We start from the raw sequence: 23,129 nt of genomic DNA, 5'->3' as shown, positions 1-23,129 counted from the left end.
GCCGTCAAAGACGAACACAACATGAGATTCCTATCTCTGGTTATTACCAAGAAACTGTTCTACTTTCTTCTAGCTGCGGCTGCTTCTTCAGCTCACCCACGTCTTGGTCGGCGTGTCCTGTTTAAATCACTCGCTGGTCCGCCAGTTGGAGGACCGCTTCCTGGAGCAGTTCAAGGACGCCCTTAGACCCATCTTTCCAGGTAGGTTCTTCGTACAGTGAGTCAAGTGCTTCCACAGTTCTATTTTTCAGTCCCAAGAACTTCAAAATACCGATAAACATACCGTGTTTAATATGGAATAAGAAGTTGATAGTAATTTAATGCTCAGTAGAAATCTCACATCTGTTCTTTGACCCCATATTCCATAGCTTACTTCGTTGATTCACTTACAATTTTCTAGAATTCTTCAGAATCAGCTATTCTAGAGGACGAACCAAAAGCGTCAGATTTAATTAAACCCGAAGGGTTTACATGTGAAAATACACCAATAATTCTATACATCTAAAATTATTCTTTCTAAAATGTACAAAATAAAGAAACGTTTCCCTTTGCCAAAAGCTAATGACCATGAGTATGTCTTCCAATAAATAAAACTTAATGTTATACCAAGGAGAAACTGAAACTCTAAGCCAAGGATTTCACTTGTAGTCGCGAGCATCTTTAGGACCAAACCCTACGGTAATGACTAATGTGACGTCACTGACAGAACGCTTTATATTTCAACACACTCTATTTATACAAATCCACAGCCGCGGCATCTTTGGCGACCAAGGCCTGCGACGTAGATCTTTCTTTTCCTTATTCAATTTGTTATTCTGTACAACTAACTACAATGTATTCATAACGACACCTAAACTCCAGCTAAGCGCGCGAGTCAACACAGCGCCATCTTATAACAGAGTATGCGTGTGACGTCACGTATTTACACAAATTTTTTCTCACTTTGAAGCGCTATTTCATTAAAAGTACGTTTCAGATTTTCAATTTTTTTCAACTGAGACAGTAAATATAATCGAAAGTTAAATACTCTCACCGATGTACGCGGACTACCCAAACAAGAGTCTTGACATTTTTCTTTCCGTGTTCCTGTTGTAGAGGAACGTAAGTCTACTTTAAAAGGAAGAGATCCGACACTTCGAAAAATGAAGGTAACGGCTAAAGAAAGAGAAGCATCACGAAGGTCCTGAAAATGAAACTCTCCCTAGGCCTCAGAAAACCAATACGATCGCAGTCGGGATTGAACAAGAGTTGACCAAAGGGTAGGATAGATGAAAGTGAGGATAATTGGAAGGAAAGAACCGTGGTTGTCAACCCACGCTCTAATGCTGGGCTGAGACTGTCTAAGAAGGCCACGGCTATGTAAACAATTAGTTTGTAATCGCCTTGTTCTCAATTTTAACTGCACCGCACTTCACGGACGTGTTTATTTAATAATTGTTGCGAAAACACCTCATCGCTCTCAAGGTGACTTATGCAAACGTAAAGTACACTAAATGACTACAGGAGGTCGTGAGGGCGAGTGCACGGCGGGTTTCATAACCCTGCTGTAGCAGGCGTTCTTCAATGCCGAGAAAAGATTATCACAGGTACTGATGAAAAGCGAGTTTCAAGTTGATATCGTGGAGCTCGAACAAGGCCGTAGATTTTCATCACGTAAAACCCACGTGAATTTTAAAGAACGCAACGTAGGAATAAACGAGGGGCGAAAAAGACGAAGAATCAGAAAGTTCGGAGGAGAAGAAAAGGAGGGAGGACTCGTCGAAAAAGACGAATAAAAAACAAAATATAAAGGGAGGAGTAAAGTGGAAGGAGAAATAATAAGAAGGTGTATATGAATGCCAGAAATAAAAGAATAAAACGGGAGAAGACGGAGCTGAAAGTAACTATGGATAGAAATATTTAAAAAAATATTTCTCGGGGAATTGTATGACCCTCATGTATGTGGTCATAAAGGAGCCTGGTACACATGAAGTTTTGTCTGAGTACTGATGTTACGCTTATCAAAGATCCTTCGTCGTAGACTAGCACAGTTTCACATAGTATTGAATTTCAGCATCTATATTAACATTTGCTGAGAGGTGACTAACAAGGTAAGCAGAGTTTTGAATTTTCTGCAAGATCTCGTCATGTACTATCATGGTACGAGCAGTAGCATTGCAGATTGATGCAATATCTGTGTATTTTGGATGTTGTGGCTAGACTGTTGCTCTTGCTTGCTTTTGTGAAAGCATTTAGGAAGGTCTGTAGATCTTCTTTTCCATCAAGTATTGCTCATTCAAAAATACCTAGAACTGCACTTTCATGAGGGTTAAATTTCGCCGTTCCTCTTTTTGAACTGTGCGTTTTTACAAGTCACTTTACGTGCCTTCGACGCAGACAGGTTTTATGGGATAGGAAAGGGCTAGGAGTGTGAATAAAGCGACCGTAGCCTTAGTGAAGGTACAGCCCCAGCATTTTCCTCATCTAAAAATGGGAAACCACGGATAACCATCTTCAGGGCTTCCTGCAGTGCAGTTCGAACTTACTATCTCCCGAGCCGCGCAACCCATTGCTCGGTAGGACTGTGAGTTAAAGCACACTCAATAATTCTAAAACCCTGGACCCCTGGGCACTATGCTGCCTCGGCTTTTTCCTTCCGATTAGTTTTAGCGCCTTGTTGTTTTTCTGGACGGATGTCTGCCGGCACAACAATGAACCTGCACAGTGATGTTTCTGTTGTTTAGGAACCCTGTGGTGTGGGCCCGGGGATCGAGCCAAGAGCCTCGAGGATGTGGGTCTGTTCAAGGGCTCCGATTCATGCTGCAGAGAACACGACATCTGCCCGGATAACATCCCCGGCTGGGGCTCGAAGCACGGACTCGTCAACAAAGGACCCTTCACCAAGTGAGTTCAAGTAACTTGTTCTTCCTTTTCTTTCTTTCTTTCTTTCTTTCTTAATCCGCTTACCCTCCAGGGTTGGTTTTTCTTCCTCGGACTCAGCGAGGGATCTTACTTCTATCACCTCAAGGGCAATGTCCTGGAGCATGAGAAATTTGGTCGGGGAATACAACTGGAGAGGAGGACTAGTACATCACCCAGGTGGTCTGACCTGTTATGCTGAATAGTGGTCTAGTGGGGGGATGGGAAGATCGGAAGGGATAGACTAGGAAGAGGGAAAGAAGTGGCCTTGGCCTTAAGTTAGGTACCATCTCGGCATTTGCCTGGAGGAGAAGTGGGAAACTACGGGAAAAACTCTTCGAGGATGGCTGAGGTGGGAATCGAACTCGAACACCCCTCCACTCAGTTGAACTCCCGAAGCTGAGTAGACCCGTTCCAGCCCTCGTACAAGTTTTTAAATTTCGTGCCAGAGCCGGGAATCAAACGCGAGTCTCAGGGGGTGGCAACTAATCACACTACCCACTAGACCACAGAGGCGGACTGTAATATAATTATTAATATTCTGGCTCTTGGCTCAATTTAAAGTCAATGGAACATTTTACTTCTTTATCTCAAAAGAATATTGGTTACAAGCCGAGTTAAATTAGGAATTCCTTTTCTTTTTCCTTTTAAAACTCACTCTAAACTTCAACCTCCAAGAGCGCCATAGACATATGTTGTTTTTTCCCTTCTTTCCACTTTTTGTGCGACTGCGTACAAACTATATAATGGCTACATAAGGTCGTTCGGGATCTCTGGTGACGATGTTTACAAGGTAATTAGCTTCTGAAAAGCCATGTATCCGCCAACGATTGTGCTCAAATGGAAACCTAGCTATAGCCCGACAACGTAATTTCCATTGCAGCAGACTTTTTCCCACGGCAAGCGTGTCTATCTTATCTCACTCCTCCTGACAAGCTGTTCAGAGGTCATTGATAGTGCGTAGACGTCTATTTCCTAAAAGCCCTTTTTAGGGGTCCAAATGCACAAAAGTCCATGGGTGACCCATGGGGTGCCTTCACCGGAATGTCAGTCAGTAAAAGGAATTGCACGGATTCCAGTTTCCATCTCCATTGACTCTAAGAATAGATGAGTCGAACAAGAGGTGAGGTTGGATGTTTTATCTTGATGAATCCATACGTGATTTTTCGTCCTCCCTTAACGTGCTGGGGTATCTGTGTTGTAAATGGGTGTTAAAACCTCTTGCTGACAGTATGTACAGTTCACCTTCATATTATTAGTTACACGGGGAATGGTTAACTTACCTGGCATTCTTCTCTAGGGCGGTAGTAAAGCGAGCAGGCTTTGTTACAGTTACTAAGGAACACAGGTTATGTGAATGATTGTGATCCGCGAAATATCACTGTAATATCTGTCACAAATGGAAGATAACCATTGATTTTACTCAAATAAAGTCTCAAATCGGAGGCTGATTAAGAAATACCGTCGTTACTAGCGAGAAATATGTATACGCACTTACGGGCTGTAAACAGGACTCCATTATGTTGCATTTTACTGCTCGCGGCGTCTTTTGTTTCTTTCTAGAGGTCCAGGGGTGCTCCATATGTCGAGCGCGAGTATTTTGTTGAAAGAAAAATAGCATGATCCCTGGGCCAATAAATTGTTTAATGAATCAGTTAGGGCACATGAAATGACAGCCCTTCAAATTACATCAAATGAGAAAAATCGATAAAACGACACCAGAGAACTTCAGTGAGCAAAGACATCACACATGACAGTGTTAGACAAACAAAACACTTACGGAAGCGCTGCGACGTAGCAGAAACAGTAGTTGTAAGGCAGTAAAGTATGTATTCTCCAAAATAAAATATTTCGTATTATTTCTTAATCAACCTCCTATTTGAGACTTTATTTGAGTAAAAGCAATTAATTTCTTCCATTGGTGACAAATATTAAAGTGATATTTCGTGGATCACAATCATTCACGTAACCAGGAACATACATGCTTCGTCTAATGTCACAACATTTTTCCATCTATCCCCTGCCCGATTGCCCTCATATAGCTTTCTTGAGTTAGTGTGACATACCGAAATGTGATGAGGCAACAGCTTGTGAACTCGGTGCTTATGCCGCTTTTCTAATTGCAGGTCCGTGTGTCAACTGTTGAAACAGACAACGCCAACTTACGTGCGATAGTCCACCTGAGACAAGGGCCTCCACTTTCCTCACCACTTATGGTGAACGGCCCGTGGCTGGTCGTGGATTTGCCTGTTTCCCCCCCTCTGGCATTAAGCCCAGTTGGCATTTGCCTTTTTTATTCAATACACTGATCCCGTTTTTTTAATATCAAGAAATCGCGATTCTTGTCCGTTCCTTGGATTGCAGAATAGCTATATTTAGAATCGTAAAGGGCTGTTATGTAGCCCTGCCAGTAAGGATCAACCCGCTTCGTCATTGTTGCACCTAATGTGACGAAACTCTACACACACTCCCCGCTTTGACGTACTCAAGCAACACCACCTATATACACTGACTGACAGAGCAAATGCAACACCAAGAAGGAGTGGTCAGAACTTTATGCCAATTGCAGGGTAGACTGACGTCACTGAGGTATGCTCATGATGTGAAATGCGCCGCTGTGCTGCGCACGTAGCGAACGATAAATGGGACACGGCGTTGGCGAATGGCCCACTTCGTACCGTGATTTCTCAGCCGACAGTCATTGTAGAACGTGTTGTCGTGTGCCACAGGACACGTGTATAGCTAAGAATGCCAGGCCGCCGTCAACGGAGGCATTTCCAGCAGACAGACGACTTTACGAGGGGTATGGTGATCGGGCTGAGAAGGGCAGGTTGGTCGCTTCGTCAAATCGCAGCCGATACCCATAGGGATGTGTCCACGGTGCAGCGCCTGTGGCGAAGATGGTTGGCACAGGGACATGTGGCACGTGCGAGGGGTCCAGGCGCAGCCCGAGTGACGTCAGCACGCGAGGATCGGCGCATCCGCCGCCAAGCGGTGGCAGCCCCGCACGCCACGTCAACCGCCATTCTTCAGCATGTGCAAGACACCCTGGCTGTTCCAATATCGACCAGAACAATTTCCCGTCGATTGGTTGAAGGAGGCCTGCACTCCCGGCGTCCGCTCAGAAGACTACCATTGACTCCACAGCATAGACGTGCACGCCTGGCATGGTGCCGGGCTAGAGCGACTTGGATGAGGGAATGTCGGAACGTCGTGTTCTCCGATGAGTCACGCTTCTGTTCTGTCAGTGATAGTCACCGCAGACGAGTGTGGCGTCGGCGTGGAGAAAGGTCAAATCCGGCAGTAACTGTGGAGCGCCCTACCGCTAGACAACGCGGCATCATGGTTTGGGGCGCTATTGCGTATGATTCCACGTCACCTCTAGTGCGTATTCAAGGCACGTTAAATGCCCACCGCTACGTGCAGCATGTGCTGCGGCCGGTGGCACTCCCGTACCTTCAGGGGCTGCCCAATGCTCTGTTTCAGCAGGATAATGCCCGCCCACACACTGCTCGCATCTCCCAACAGGCTCTATGAGGTGTACAGATGCTTCCGTGGCCAGCGTACTCTCCGGATCTCTCACCAATCGAACACGTGTGGGATCTCATTGGACGCCGTTTGCAAACTCTGCCCCAGCCTCGTACGGACGACCAACTGTGGCAAATGGTTGACAGAGAATGGAGAACCATCCCTCAGGACACCATCCGCACTCTTATTGATTCTGTACCTCGACGTGTTTCTGCGTGCATCGCCGCTCGCGGTGGTCCTACATCCTACTGAGTCGATGCCGTGCGCATTGTGTAACCTGCATATCGGTTTGAAATAAACATCAATTATTCGTCCGTGCCGTCTCTGTTTTTTCCCCAACTTTCATCCCTTTCGAACCACTCCTTGGTGTTGCATTTGCTCTGTCAGTCAGTGTATTATGTAGGTGGTGTTGGCTCAAGTTGTTAACAGTGCCACCAGCGACCTTCAAACTCTTCACCAGAATTCCGAAACGACCTTCTGTAGCAATCAGCGTCTCTGAAACGCCTGGCAATCCTACGTTAATATTCACAAACACAGAAATCTAATTCTAGATTCCTTCTTGGAACTCAATGTTTCATGTATAAAAGTTTGTTGGTGTATAATTTATTTGAAGGGAAGGCATTCTTTCTTTTTATATTAGACATGTTTGCGAAATTAATAACTGGTTCGATATAAGGCAGTTCGGTTTTAGGAAAGGTTATTCCACTGAAGCTCAACTTGTAGGATTCCAGCAAGATATATCAGATATCATGGATTCAGGAGGTCAAATGGACTATATCGCGATTGACCTGTCCAAAGCATTTGATAGGGTGGATCATGTGAGACTACTGGCAAAAATGAGTGCAATTGGACTAGACAAAAGAGTGACTGAATGGGTTGCTATATTTCTAGAAAATAGATCTCAGAGAATTAGAGTAGACGAATCTTTATCTGATCCTGTAATAATTAAGTGGGGAATCCCTCAAGGCAGTATTATTAAACCTTTATATTTTGTTATATATATAAACGATATGAGTAAAGAAGTGGAATCAGGGGTAAGGCTTTTTGCGAATGATGTTATTCTGTACAGAGTAATAAATAAGTTACAAGATTGTGAGCAACTGCAACGTGACCTCCATAATGTTGTGAGATGGGCAGCCGGCAATTGTATGTTGATAAACCGGGTTAAAAGTCAGGTTGTGACTTTCACAAATAGGAAAAGTCCTCTCAGTTTTAATTACTGCGTTGATGGGGTGAAAGTTCCTTCTGGGGATCATTGTAAGTATGTGGGTGTTAATATAAGGAAAGATCTTCATTGGGGTAATCACATAAATGGGATTGTAAATAAAGGGTACAGATCGTTGCACATGGTTATGAGGGTGTTTAGGGGTTGTAGTGAGGATGTAAAGGAGAGGGCATCTAAATCTCTGGTAAGACCCCAACTAGAGTATGGTTCCAGTGTATGGGACCCTCACCAGGATTACCTGATTCAAGAAATGGAAAAAATCTAAAGAAAAGCAGCTCGATTTGTTCTGGGTGACTTCCGACAAAAGAGTAGCGTTACAAAAATGTTGCAAAGTTTGGGCTGGGAAGAATTAGGAGAAAGAAGACGAGCTGCTCAACTAACTGGTACGTTCCGAGCTGTCAGCGGAGAGATGGCGTGGAATGACATTAGTAGACGAATAAGTTTGAGTGGCGTTTATAAAAGTAGGAAAGATCACAATATGAAGATAACGTTGGAATTCAAGAGGACAAACTGGGGCAAATGTTCATTTATAGGAAGGGAAGTTAGGGATTGGAATAACTTACCAAGGGAGATGTTTAATAAATTTCCAATTTCTTTGAAATCATTTTAGAAAAGTCTAGGAAAACAACAGACAGGAAATCTGCCACCTGGCCGACTGCCCTAAATGCAGATTCGTATTGATTGATTGATTGACTGATTGATTGATTGATTGATTGATTGATTGATTGATTGATTGATTGATTGATTGATTGATTGATTGATTGATTGATTGATTGATTGATTGATTGATTGATTGATTGCTAAGCATAAACAATCTGATGTTTACAACGCGTAAGCTATTGAAAGGTGTATCACCTTCACAATTCTGTTGCAGGTCGCACTGCGATTGTGACGACAGATTCTTCCAGTGTCTCAAGGATGTGATGAGAAGTACAAAGTCCCCGATAGCACCTCAGATAGGAATAGCTTACTTCAATGTGGTGGGACCTCAATGTTTCAAGGAAGAGTATCCCATCGTGAAGTGCACCGAGAAACACAAGTAAGTCCACTACATTTTGCAAATTAAACATTGATACAATAAGTATTTATTGCAGTTGCAATACCCATCGTATTTGATTTTATACAATTACTAGCTGACATGCCCGTGATTCGCTACAGAATGAGCAGGCCGCAGATAGCCGTGAACACTTCTGCCATTATTCCGCTAAGGTTGCACGCTGCTCATTCCAGTCAGCACCTCAGCATCGAATACCTTGAATACTGTGATGAACCAGTGTGTTACGTACCAATTTATGATCCAGAGGAATGACATGCTAAAAGAAGAAATTTACCAGATTCCCCAGCTATTTCCCGCCAGTATTCACACAGGCTGTTTTACTCGTTATGCATCAGAGATGAACGGTAGCGGAGGAGACAAAGCACATCGCAAAAAACGATGGTCAATGTAATGTTATTGTTGTTCAATTTTATGAGCTTCCGATATTATAGTCTTTCACATTTATATTGCGCACGTCTTTACTTCTAAATTGACGTTTCGCGAAACAAATGAGCATCGCCTTACCTCTGTTGCCAGTGCACTACCGCCGCAAGAACAGCTGATGCAATACGACCGCGGTAAACAGCCCTCGTAAAACGTAATACCGTACTCAGGAACGCTAATGAATCGGGATTGGAACGAAATTCACAAACACTACACATTACAACAACATCCGACACTAAAAAGAAAATACATTAATAAGAATAAGGGAGAATGAAAAAATAACACATCACTCACCGCCAGTGGCTGGCACAGAAAGGAGGTTATAGCCTACAAAGGGAACACTCCACTGACCACAGAGTCTCTTTCCTGCCAGTTGTTTTTCCGAACTACACTGAGGCATTCTAAACACGCACGAACTAAGCACACTAACCAATACACGGACGTAAATAAAACTACAGCTATTTGTATACACTCAACCACTAAACCTGTATTTTACTAACTTATACTATGCTAAACTGTAAACTACGCTATACTAGAGAGATAAAGACTAATGTGAAAAACAAAAATTACTGAAGGAAAATGTAAAAGATCGCGAACCGTATCGAATACATTACACGCTGAGCGAGATAGGTTAACCACGAGCTGAATGTAAATATTAGAGTTGGCAACTAGGTTTCGCGATCCCACCAGATACAGTAGAGACAATACGCGACACTTCCGGATTTAGCCTTGTTAAAATGGGAGATAAGTCGCAAGTGGCGCTCCTGGTGGCGTGACCTGAAAATTCGCGCTAAATTCAAATATCAATGGAAATGTATATACAGAAATGGATAAATAAATTACATCTGGAAAGAAAGTGTTACTAAGATATTAACTTCAAAGTTGCTAAAGCAATTCTGGATAAATGAATGAAGAATTATTTAACAGGTTATTATTTAAAGACTGAAATTAGACATATAATCAAGATATGAAATGGACTGCTGCGAAAGGGCTTGATCTTTCATTTATGCATTACTTTTTTTAGCTTTAGCATTCCTGCCTGAACGTTCACGGTTAGATTTGTTTCTTTTCTCATTTAAAAGCATTGTATCATCATATTAAAACACTTGTCAACCAAAATATCAGCACATTCCTTACACACATGATGCAATGATGCATGAACAATTTTCCTTTTAACCTGAAGCCTACTAACAGAAAGAAAATCTATAAATTTAGCCTCAGAAACATTCAAACTTTCCCTTTAAGCAATACTTGCCATAATGCCATTTCATTAGGGTAAAGCAAATTTGCATCATCATATTGTTTCAACAAAGTACGTACATTTCTTAAATCACCCATATTTTCTTCAGTGCTTGACAACGCATTACGGCATTCCAAATGGGGTAACTTGGAACACAACCAGCCACACACATATGCATATGTATTTTCCTGAAATAAATCAAACCCACAGATCACACCTACAACAACACATCGGCATTGAAGGCTAACTGCTGCACTATACAATAAAATAAGCGTATTATATTTTAAGCCAGTTAAAATGTGGGTTGCGCAGATCAGGAGTTTAGGAAATACTATACAAATCTCTTTGTAATTGGAGGAATATATATGCAAACACAATATTTACTTACATTTTCTTGTCACGAGGGAAACGGAAGAAAGACCGCGAATCCTTCTGCACTTCATAGTTATTGCAGCCAAACGCAGCACAAATCTTTCCACTCATATTGAGAGGAGATATAAAGGAATGACACACGCTACTATTTACTTATGTCAACTTAATGCAAACGCATAAATAACGCCAAAAACTTCACAAACAAATATACGTGCTCTTATGACAGAATCAGTAACTCTCAGGTCACTCCGCTAGATAGAGCTCTAATCGCTGTCCCTCGATATCTCGCCGAGTGTCGCGTATTGTCTCTACTGTATTTGATCACACGCTGCCGAAATAAGTCGATATGAATGGCAGCTGGGGATTGGTTGGATGTCTATGTTTCAACACATAGCCACCAGACAGAGCCAAAATCGGCCAAAACGTCAATCTAGAAGTAAAGCTGTGCGGAGTATAGTTTTCTTCCAACTTTGTGATACGAATTAGGGCATCTTCCTTCATGACTTCCTCTTCTCGTATTCTTCAAGCGATCGTTTTCCTTAAAGGGTGTTCCTTTACGTTTATGTCTCATTTTTATAATCATTCTCGCATTTTCTCTTGTGGATATGGAGCCATGACCACGCGCTTTCACACCTTAATACAATCATGACAAAAACCCTCGCCAGTAAGCACGACTGAACAATATCTTCATGTTAGCAACGTTCGGCGTTGACATGGACATAGCAACAAAAATCGAAATTAATGAATTTCTCAGTTATCATAGCCAGTACGCTAAACATGTATAAGGCATAAATGATCGGAAATTTAATTCTATATATCCTTCGTTATGTATTATCTGCGCACCTTTTAGCGATTGATTTACACCCTAGTGCTGAATCAGTCGACCTCGGCAATCTTCGAGATTCGTACTGGCAACCTTTGAAACACAAACTATGAATCGCTTATGCATCACTGTGCGACATCTGGCGTACACTTTACGTACTAGTACTGTTGTTATTTACACAGCAAAGTCAAACTACAGAATTCACTCTAGGAATAAGATTCGCATCCAGAAATGTTATATAGCGTGTCTGTGACACAGTCGTTGGCTTAAGATAACAAAGGTTTAGAAAATTCATATCGATCATCATATTATCGATTCAATTCATATTTCATTTCCATTCAGTTGGCAGTACTAACGGAACCGTGAGAGCTCCCTCCTTACTCCTCAAACCCGTACATAAATCTATCCCTAAAAAGTGCGCAGATAATGGTATTTATCGAAAGGACCACTAATAAGATAGATATTTGAGAATATGAGAATTTTAGGCCTTCCCCTAAACAACCATTTCACTCAGCGCGAATAACATTATTCATAGCCTAAATTGTAGTGGCTCATTCCCCGACTTTACACAGCGATTTCCATTAAAGTCTGTTCAGCCATTTTCTCGTAATGCCCGTACATACATACATATATACATACATACTGACAGACGCGATGGAAAATTAAAAATTGCATTTCCTTGTTCCTATGGACACGACTGATACAAAAAATACCATTCTTTTAAAATTCTGAGCAATGTACAGACAAAACGCTTATATATATAGATTACTCTGACAAAAAGTCTCCGTGGCTCAGGCAGCACGCGCTGGCCTTTCACCGCTAGGTTCCGTGGTTCAAATCCCGGTCACTCCTTGCGAGAGTTGTGCTAGTCAAAGCCGAGGCGGGACAGGGAGTAAAAAAATTGAAATTTAGCTTTTTCTCGGAGAAAGAAGTTAACGGCCATGCCAAGGACATGCAAAAGGTAGTAACTCAACTGGTACGTAGATTAGTTTCTACGATTGGCGCAAGGCAGAACTTGTGTTAAGTGCACGAGGTTCGGAATAGAGAAGGTATAAAATCACCCGTGCCGCTGGTGGAATTAGGTATAAGCTTTGCCATTTGTTGAAAGTCAACTGCGTGTGAACCTTGTTTATAGCTATTATAGTTCGTCATAGTGATACTTCAGATGCCAGAATGCCTCCGAAACCTATTCCATTCTAACTGGTAAGTCGTTACTGGCAGCATGTTGACATGACGTTCATATTAGTTCCTTTGTTTTTATAAATAGGTACTAGAAATGGCTGAAAAATAACGTATCAGTTACTCTGTCACAGTTACATGCCTGTCACTGTTACAAATGTAACGAAGACAAAAAATAACAGGTTACCAAGTAACGACAACAGCATAACTTATTAGTGAAAACAGTAACTGGGAAGTGGGAACTGTTACTAGTAGCAGCTTACAGACACAGAATGTGAATATTGAATTTTCACGACCGCATTGTAATCGAAACAGACTTTCAACGTATTAGGTCGTGTTACGTACATGTAGTACGTGTTGAAGAGATGTTAAGTACAGAACAAAAATGGCCAGTCGGACACCAGTGGGATCCCACAAACAGTAGTTTTAGTAAAATTATTTTTTTCATTTTCAAGGTCATGGACTTTAACTTTTTTCTGGTCGGTGCAAGTCCTTACAGCGTCTGCGCTCCAAGTAATACTAGGAGCGCAAGCGCCGCTGTTGCCATAGTAAAGTGACGTCTGTATTTATTGTTTTCAGGTTTTTTCTTGCTAATATAGTGTATAGAGGGTAAAAATCTATGCACCTGTGTTTTTGTGTACAGGCAAATACCTGTTTTTAAAAATGTTAATTTTTAGAAAATTATCTGTTACTTGTTGAATGACCCTCGTAGGTATAAAAATTTCGATTTAGAATTTGAAAATTAGTGTTTGATCCCACTGGTGTCCGGCTGGCCATTTTTGTTCTGTACTTAACATCTCTTCAACACGTACTACATGTACGTAACACGACCTAATACGTTGAAAGTTTGTTTCGATAACAGAATGTGACCTTCAGACTTCACATAGTATCCATGTCTTCCAAGTGAGAGCGCCTTTACAGAAGATTGCTTTAAGTCAAATACACTATAGTGTATAATATACTCTATCGTGTATTTGTTTAAGTTGCTGCTGTCATCTGGTAACTAAGGTGTAAACTGTTATGACATTCAACTGCTCAGAGGTAATCGTTGACTCAGACATCGCGCAGGGCTACCTGGATTATAATACCTTATTATAAGTTTCACCCGTATAATTTTTCTTGTACCATAAATAAATTAGTATGCTAACTTTCCATATTGATATTACAGATAACATAACATTACTTCATTTTACTTAATCGATCCTCTTGTACCGATGTGTGTCGAGCTTTGTCAGACAGATAATGTTTTCCTGTCTTCTATCCTTGATCGGGACATTGTCAAACTCACTCCTATAGCTTTCAGGAAAGATTCTATGTTCTCTTCTCATTTCATCCGTTGTCTGCCCCTCGTTAACTTTATAGGTAATAAGAATGCGTGTTTTGCTGCACCGACTTTCAACAGTGTAGTGATGCGTGCGCGCATGTGCGAGGGAATGAATGGGACTTCTCAACACTGCTGTAAGTAGACCAGCTCGAAGCCGTGACCAGTCTGTGACCAATAAAAGATGAGTAACGTTGTACGTTATTTTTAACTGTTACTTTTCACAGTTACTTTATTGTAGCAGTGACAGATGTAGCAGTTACACAAAAATAACAGTTTGTCACACCTCTAATAGGTACTAAGTGCGACCAACAATGGTCCCAGAAAAAAATTGCAGAAATGATCAGAGAGGCTGAACATTCTTGATCATTTCATGTAATCATGATGTCGCCTGGGGATTTTCGTGACTTCGCCATGGAAAGCAACATATATTTAAATATTTAACGCCTTAATATCAGCAGGGATAAGGACTTCAAGAGCCGAACTTCCCCTCAGTCAAGACAAGGAGTCATTCAGGGAGTTAGGACCGTCGAAAGAACACAATATCCTCAAAAGAGGGCAGTCCTATCACGCGATCAACAACACACAGAACTTATAACCACTAATCAGGGAACCGAACAAAGGACTCATTGGCTACGCTGGATTTCTTGGATAAAACATATAATTTGTTTTGTCGTGAAATTTCCGGCTGAAACGTACACGTCTGCTCACAAACTGATTACATATTGATTTTTCACAAAGTATTTTATCGCACAATTTTTGTCTGAATCACAATTAGCATAAATTGTATGTTAAACTGATAAATGGATTACTCCTTGATTTTATATGATGTATTGGCAGAAGTTCAGTAGGTAACTGCAGCGTAGGCGTCTAGGCGCGATTGCACTGTCACTTGTTTCTTTCTGGCCGACTTTTCTCGATGGTCGTGATCGTGCGGTACACAGGGCTGCCAACTCCTCACCTTAAGAACTAGTCGTGCATTGCTAGGTGCGGCAAAGGGACCGGAAACCGGCTGTCCATGCGGTGAGAGCAGCTGAAGTAATTGATCATGTCTGCTAGTGACAAAGCTGTATTGTGCACTGTTTCTTTACAGATTGAACTTAGTTGCGTTTTTCTGATTGGTAACGGAATGCTGATTGCTGGGAATTACGCCATATCCGATATCATAGCCAATGGAAAAGTGCGCTTGAGCAAAGAATAATGGCGTGCGATAAATTATATAGGTTACAAAAGTAAATGTACTTCTAGAGGACGGCGGGCGGGTACCTGGCTGTCGCCGTGAACACATCTCTCCTTTACAAGATATTCCACATAAGATTTCTAACATGTCAAATCCCTTATGGTGCTATAAAACTCATATTGCACATACTGAATTTTTACCAATTTATTTTCAGAAAAATTTGTAAATTCACATTTTATGGCAATGCCTCATTATTCATCTGTCATTCATTAATCATTGCCCCAGAGGAGGTCGAAGGTCGATAGACTTCGGCAGACGGCACAATTCCTGTCCTCATCGCTAGATGGAGGCTTCATTCGTTCCATTCTAGAGGTGTGACAAACGGTTATTTTTGTGTAACTACTACAATATAGTAACTGTGAAAAGTAACAGTTAAAAGTAACGTCCAGCGTTACTCACATTTTATTGGTCACAGCCTGGTCACGGCTTCAAGCTTGTCTCCTTACAGCTGTTAGGTTTGCCCATGCGCATGCATCACTACATTGCTGAAAGTCGGTGCAGCAAAATGCATTCCTATTTGCTATAAGTTAACGAGAGGCAGACAAAGGATGAAATGAGAAGACAACATAGCATCTTTTCTAACATCTAGAGGAGTGAGTTTGACATTGCCCCGTTCAAGGATAGAAGACAAGAAAACATGATGATGTGTCTGCCAAACCTCGGCACAAGTTTTACAAGAGGATCGATTAAGTAAAATGAATTCATGTTATGTTATCTATAATGTCAATATGAAAAGTTAGTATACTAATTTATTTATGGCACAAGAAAAATGATACGGGTGAAACTTAGAATAATATTATAATGTAGGTAGCCCTGCGCCGGCCCCATGGTGTACGGATAGCGTGCGTGCCTCTCGCCCGGAGGCCCCAGGTTTGATTCCTGGCCAGGGATTTTTCTCTCGACCTGAGGGCTGGTTCAAGGTCCACTCAGCCTACGTAATTAGAATTGAGGAGCTATCTGGCGGCGAGATGGCGGCCCCGGTCTTGAAAGCCCAGAATAATGGCCGAGAGGATGCATAGAGCTGACCACACGACCCTACGTAATCTGCAGGCCTTCGGGCTGTGCAGCAGTTGTTGGGCAGGTCCTGAGTCAACGTTTACTCCTGAGGAGTTAAATATGTCATAACAGGTTACACTTTAGTTACCAGATGACAGCAGCAACTTAAACAAATACACTATAGTGTATTTGACTAAAAGCAATCTCCTACGAAAGCGCTCTCACTTGGAAGACATGCGTACTATCTGAACTCTGAAGGTCACATTCTGTGTTTGTAAGCTGCTACTAGTGACAGTTCCCACTTCCCAGTTACTGTTTTCACTAGTACGTTATCCTCGTGTACTTACTTACATGCTATTTTCTGTCTTACTTACATTTGTAACAGTGACAGGCATGTAACTGTGACAAACTAATTGCTATGTTATTTTTCAGCCATCTCTATTCCATTCCTGACTCGGTCGAATGACTGGAAACAGGCTGTGGATTTTCATTTTCATTATTCAGGCACTCCAAGGATGTTCCTTGTGACATTACATCCAGCCCAGTTCATCGACTGAGCACAGTGATTCACTGATGTTCTGACCTCAAAGGTGCTGGCCTTCTGACCCCAACTTGGCAGGTTCGATCCTGGCTCAGTTCTGTGCTCAAATATGTCAGCTTCATGTCGGTAGATTTACTGGCATGTTAAAGAACTCCTGCGGGACTAAATTCGGGCATATCGGCGTCTCCGAAAACAGTACAAGTAGTTACTGGGCTGTAAAGCTATTATTATTATTATTATTATTATTATTATTATTATTATTATTATTATTATTATTATTATTATTATTATTAACTCAAACATATTATTGTATGTTTCAGGCTATTCCCACTGCGGTGTAAGTCATACCAACTAGACACAAGTCGTTCCAAAGAATGGCAATGGTTCGACCCCAAGGTCTTCTTCTAGAAGAGTCTCTCTTCTGTACAGCTGTTTAATTCAAGTTCCTAGAAGACAGAAATCTGAATGGACAATTTCAAGAAGTACCTGACTGATATATATTTCAGTTTTGTGGCTTTAGTGACTTGTTTGGTTGTTGTTTAAGGGAACAATAATAACATTATTGTTTTACACCCAACTAAGTACTTTTGACGGTTTTTCGGAGACGCCGAAATGCCAAAATTTTGTCCTGCAGGAGATCTTTTACGTGCCAGTAAATCTACAGACATGAGGTTGATGTATTTGAGCATCTTCAAATACCACTAGATTGAGCCAGGATGGATCCTGTCAAGTTGGGCACAGATGGCCAGCGCCTCAACCATCTGAGCTAGTCAGCCCGGCGTTGTTTAAAGGGGCCTTACACAGTGGTGGCGATAAGGACCCTGCGGGGTGGGGGGCCCATGACTGTTTCTTACTTCAGTACGGTAGTTGAAGTGTGATTTTACATATTGACAAAGCTACACCATACAACAAAGTATTATTTGTATTACAGAGGGTTATTCCACACTTAGCCATCGTACTGCAGAGCTTCTTTCATCAATAGGAGTATGGCAGTTATTTCTGAAAGAATGTGGGTTTCCCAACCTGTTCCAATAATAATCAACCCTTGGTGCCACGCACAATAAACAACAAGGCTTTTAGTTTGAAAAATGTATTAATTTTGATATCCATTAACGACCTGAGTGAGAACTAATTCTTTTCTTAATATTAGTTCCTGTTTGTGTGTATTCACTTGATATAAATAGAGTATATCTGATTGATTTTAAAAAAAATTTAAATTCAATATTGGGGGAAATGAGCCCTAATAAATGTCAAGTCTCAGGTCTTAAGCGTTATAAAAATGGCAATGGGATACATTCCAAACTTTGAACTCCATGCAAATCAGAGTCATGAAAATGTATGCAACCAAGCAAATAATGAATACTAAAAAAATGTTCATTTCCACTGATGTGTTTAATGTTCTTTTATTAGGGGGGACGAGGGGGCAGTTGCCCCCCCCCCCACTTTGTGGAGGAAACATAACATTTTAAATAGATTTTATCTGGCTGAAACTGGAAATTATAAAAACAAGCAATTTTTACAAACCTTGTTACCTTATCAGATAATTATTTTCTTAAATTATTAACAACATTATTAGCAGAAATACTCACAAAATGTAGTTTGTCGTAGATTACCAATTTGTATAGCGCCACAGCAAGTAGTGGAGACTTTGCATGTGCTTTGAGGAAGGGTAGCACGGGTGCATTCTTTTGCCAAGGTCATGGACACTCAGGTATGTTTCACCCACTTGCCATGCACATTTGTCAGTCTGGCAATCTCTTTAGTGTCTGTTAGTTTCTTAGTGTGCAGCAAATGCTAAATGATTTTTAATTGTATAATCCTGCCAACTTCTTTTTTAGTTGTAATACATGTGTAAATATTGTTCCTTTGCTGAAAGTGTAATTGTATAGTATTGAGTCAAAATCTCACAATATATGTATATATTGCTGCACTTACAATGATAAACTGTCAACCTTTACCTCTCTGTTGAAATTTCCTCAGGGAGCATTAAAAAACCGTTTTATGGCTTCTTTTCAGTTTTGATATATCCCCCCCTCCACCGCTCGCTATATCCCAAAAACCTGGGTACTTATTGTTGTCTGTGCATCCTTTTGCCCCTCACACTTCTAATTCCCAATTGCCGCTACTGCTCTTTTTGGTAGTACTGGGTAGCATACAGTGCTACATTTTCAAAGAAATTTTAGGGGAAATACTCCTGGAAATACACTGTTGGGATTTTAGGCTCTTGCAACTGAATCTCTCCACAAGGAAGATCTTTCGATTTGGACCATACAAGAAAAAGGATCACATTTAAAAAAAACTGATATCCAGCAAACAGTCAATGTTTTGGAGCACGTACATAAGACATTTTCTTCTAATGAATCAGTACAGTGCAGATTCTTACTTGCTGCATCTTATGAGATTAATCAATAACAGAGCTGGAAGTGGACATTTGCTCACTGATAGATGCAATCTGACGATGTTGAGTGCGGTTCTTCAAAATCCATTCAATTGTTCTGCGTATCATAAGTTATGAGTTTCATTATGGTCCGTATTGACAACTGATTACTATCAAAGCGTAGAGAAGGGTCCACCTATTCAGTACCATATGCTTGTATATTGTCTTATAAAAGTGGGACTAGTTTCCACCCCATAAATATTGGGTCATCTTCAGCCATGCTACAATTGGAAGACATGTGCACACATATAACCCATAATAAATTAAACACTTTGGAATGCCCCAATTTACAATCTTAATTTAATACTTGATGAAGTCCAAACAACACATCCAAACTTGAAACTAAATGACACATCAGAACTGCTGTGGTTCATGCCGAACTATGTCGTCGCTCCTACAGCAGCCAAATGTTCGTGAGTTCACCTGGGAGTTGGCATGCCCATCTGCATAGACAAGCAACTTGATTTATAATTTATATTTATGATTTATAATTTATTTTTCAAGTTTGGATGTGTTGTTCGGACTTCATCAAGTTTTAAATTACGATTGTAAATTGTGGCATACCAAAGTGTTTAATGTATTATTGGTTGTATGTGTGCCTATGTCTTCCAATTGTAGCATGGCTGAAGATGACCCAATATATATGGGGTCGAAACTAGTCCTAGTTTTATAAAACAATGTATAATAGGTGGACCCTGCTCTACCCTTTGATAGTATTGTTCTGGGTATACAAGTATTTGTTTATTTGCAATTTCACTCCATTTTGCAATTGTAAAATAGTGTTTTAATCAAATAAAATGATTAATTTACCACATTTTCCTTTCTGACTGGTGTGTCTGTGGACCATGGTACGGTTGTTATGATAGACATTGCCCTAGGACAAAAGCAGGGCATTCTACGTGGGCTAGTGGTTTAAGTGAAGGCCATCTGAGCGCTGATCCCTATCTCATGCTCACCCATTAGGATCTAGAAATCTCACTCCCAGTTTCCCCATATACCCACTCCATAGTCATATTTAAATCCTCAATTACCTTCCAGTCAGTATCCCTCCTACACAGCATTCCAATGATAACTATCTTCGCTGCCTTAAACTTCACCCTGCCGCATTTACCAGATCCCACACATCTCATCTATGTTGGTACTTATACCTGCTTACCTTACATTGTTTTAATCTGAAATATTTGCATTTATATTGTGTATAAATAATTCTATTATTAATTACCAATTTAGGAAAAAGAAATATAGTCAGAATATTGTACAATGTACTGTAGTTCACAAGCGGAGAATGGAAACTCTCTCAGTATATTAACAGATGAGGCATATGCAACACAGCCGATTCTCGAAAGATGTTCGGACACTTGCAGTACTTCAAGAGGAGCCTCCTTCTCCAGTAGTTCACAGACCATGAAACAGTGAATTGTAATGTTCAGGAAAACATGATTGGTTTATCATTCTTTACACAATAAGTTCTTTATTCATATCAGTTGACAAATTAAGATAACACTACAATTTTATACCACCTCACTGACCCATCTTCATTATTACAGTACAGTAGGTACTGGAACATTGGAAGCCCACCAAAACTTTCAGAACACTTACTTCTTGGTAGCTTAGTGTTCATGAAAATAAAGGTACAAGGTTTAGACCAATGAAGAGTTGAAGTCTTCCTGCAAACGAAAACACTATTAGATTATTGAATATTACAGACACCAAGGAAGGTCCACAGAGTGGGGAGCAACTGAGCAGTCACTTGAAGACAGGCAGAGAAACAGTCTGAACATAACTCAGGACCTAACTTGATCATGAACAGACTAAATCACTGCCCATACACTAGAGTTCAGCACCCCACCAACAACAAGCAACCAACCTTGGTCCTGAAAAAAATAGATCTGTGGAAAGAGAAGGAATTATGTTAGTAAAAGAGGTGTCCTAGCGTGCACCCCTCCATGACAAATAGGACAGAACATGCCTGTATTGTGGTATCCAATTCTTCGTGGCTGAATAGACCCTGGGCAAACCTATGAAGAGCATAGGCAATGCAGCTTTGATCGCCCTTACGACCAAGCTTTCCATCGAAGAAGAGACAAAGCGGAAAGGTCAACCCCCTCCCCCTACAACGATGGGTGCCACTATGCGGAGTGGACACATGTGCGGAACTATGGGTACGCACGGTCTCTAATGTGGGTTGCTCTAGACTTACAACTATGACTCACATTCATCCAGGACTGCTACCCGCACGTCCCACGTCGGTGCATCCTACCAACAGCGTCACTGCTACTGCTACCCCTCAACCAACCAGTGACGCTGCCTTCGTCAGCACTTCTTGCTGCAATAAAACAACATAGCACAGCACAACCCTCATAGAGACCAGGATATTTTAAAAACATTTGTATTTAGTGAAGGGTGTGCTGTGCTTTGAAATAACATTCAACAAATCCCACTACAAGATGCTCAACAGTCTGTAGAGGCTGATGGCAAGTAGCTCTAGCAGCGTCCACAAACTGTGTCCAATAGCACGAGTCCTCCTGCAACCTAGTTAACGATTCCTGAGAGGAGCTGTTATGGATCAGACAGTTGTTGGAGTGAACTGTTACAGCTTATCTGAATGTTCTTGAAGGGAACAATTCAGGAGAACAAGTGCTATACCAAAAAGCTCACTCACCAGTTGAGGTCCCACGAAGTGGAGCGATCCGATGAGTCTTCTCTCTTGATGCTAGTGTAGGGCATAAACAAAATAGTTCTTTAGACAGCCTTGCTTCGTTGGCACCGTTAGGATCCACTCGGTTGTCAGAACTATAGTGTTTACTTTGTGTGTTCCTTGTGTGTGTGTGTAACTGTCCTAGCACTAAATACTACTGCCTGAAAAGGAAGGAGGTGAAGTCTACCCGACTACTGTACATCTCACGATCCTATCTTCGTAAAGCTTTCACCTTGATGGCTATTTGTATAACTATCTGTCTATCCTATCAGCGATGATGTCATAACATCCTACAATTAAACCTAACAGCTATACAAAGTAGTACTAGGATGATGTTCTCTGGATGCAGATATAGTTATATAACTGCTCTACAAACCTTACTAATTTCTAGAAATCTTCTTCTTGCTTACTAGCTTACAAACATTTTATAAAGAGGGCACACATGTTGAAGTGAACAACAGCTAACTGTTCCTAACATCTAGGGGAGGACAGTGAAGGCTTGATGTGGGTTCTTCGTGCGTTCTTCAGAGTTACACACAAGCTGTAAAATGAAATAAATTTCAGTGACATTATATACTAGATATGGAGGCATAGTTGGCCGTAGAAAACAATGAGCACATGTTATATGATACTAAAATCTAATATTTTATATAACTTAGTTTTAATAATTATCAGAATATAATTCACCTACCATGTGAATACAAACCCTGTTGATACTCACAACAAATTATACCTATCTGAGAGGAGTGTAACTTCAGAGAACTTATGCAGTACACACAATCATTCTTTTTCGAGTGACTGCACATTCTATATGTATGTAATTGTCACACAGGCAGTAGAACAGAATAAAATAATACTCATGAGGTAAACAGATAGGAGTTACTATAAGCCATCTCATAATGACATATATTTTGTTGCTATTTGCTTTATGTCGCACTGACACAGATAGGTCTTATGGCGACGATGTGATAGGAAAGGCCTAGGAGTGGGAAGGAAGTGGCCATGGCCTTAATTAAGGTATAGCCCCAGCATTTGCCTGGTGTGAAAATGGGAAACCACGGAAAAACCATCTTCAGGGCTGCTGACAGTGGGGTTCGAACCCACTGTCTCCTGGATGCAAGCTCACAGCTGCATGACCCTAATGGCAACATT

General features: G+C 41.1%; 1 protein-coding gene across 3 annotated transcripts in view; it reads left to right on the top strand.

The window, feature by feature from the left end:
* The window catches only part of LOC136886459 (phospholipase A2), a 35,993-nt gene extending 17,168 nt beyond the window's left edge, over window positions 1-18,825 (top strand). For 2 of the 3 annotated variants that reach the window (XM_067159244.2, XM_067159243.2), the window contains exons 2-5: window positions 74-200; window positions 2,723-2,882; window positions 8,525-8,689; window positions 17,163-17,419. In XM_067159244.2, coding sequence (XP_067015345.2) covers window positions 74-200; window positions 2,723-2,882; window positions 8,525-8,689; window positions 17,163-17,250 — 540 coding nt within the window. In that variant the 3' untranslated portion in view covers window positions 17,251-17,419. Of the gene's footprint in view, window positions 1-73; window positions 201-2,722; window positions 2,883-8,524; window positions 8,690-17,162; window positions 17,420-18,450 lie in introns of those variants that run through there. The other variant, XM_067159245.2, reaches the window with a different exon arrangement.
* Window positions 18,826-23,129: the final 4,304 nt, after the last annotated feature.

Source organism: Anabrus simplex, chromosome X (assembly GCF_040414725.1).
Source record: "Anabrus simplex isolate iqAnaSimp1 chromosome X, ASM4041472v1, whole genome shotgun sequence".
In the NCBI taxonomy this organism is placed as follows: Eukaryota; Metazoa; Arthropoda; class Insecta; order Orthoptera; family Tettigoniidae; genus Anabrus; species Anabrus simplex.
The sequence above is the reverse complement of the archived record's forward strand: the minus strand, read 5'-3'. Positions and strand labels throughout refer to the sequence as shown.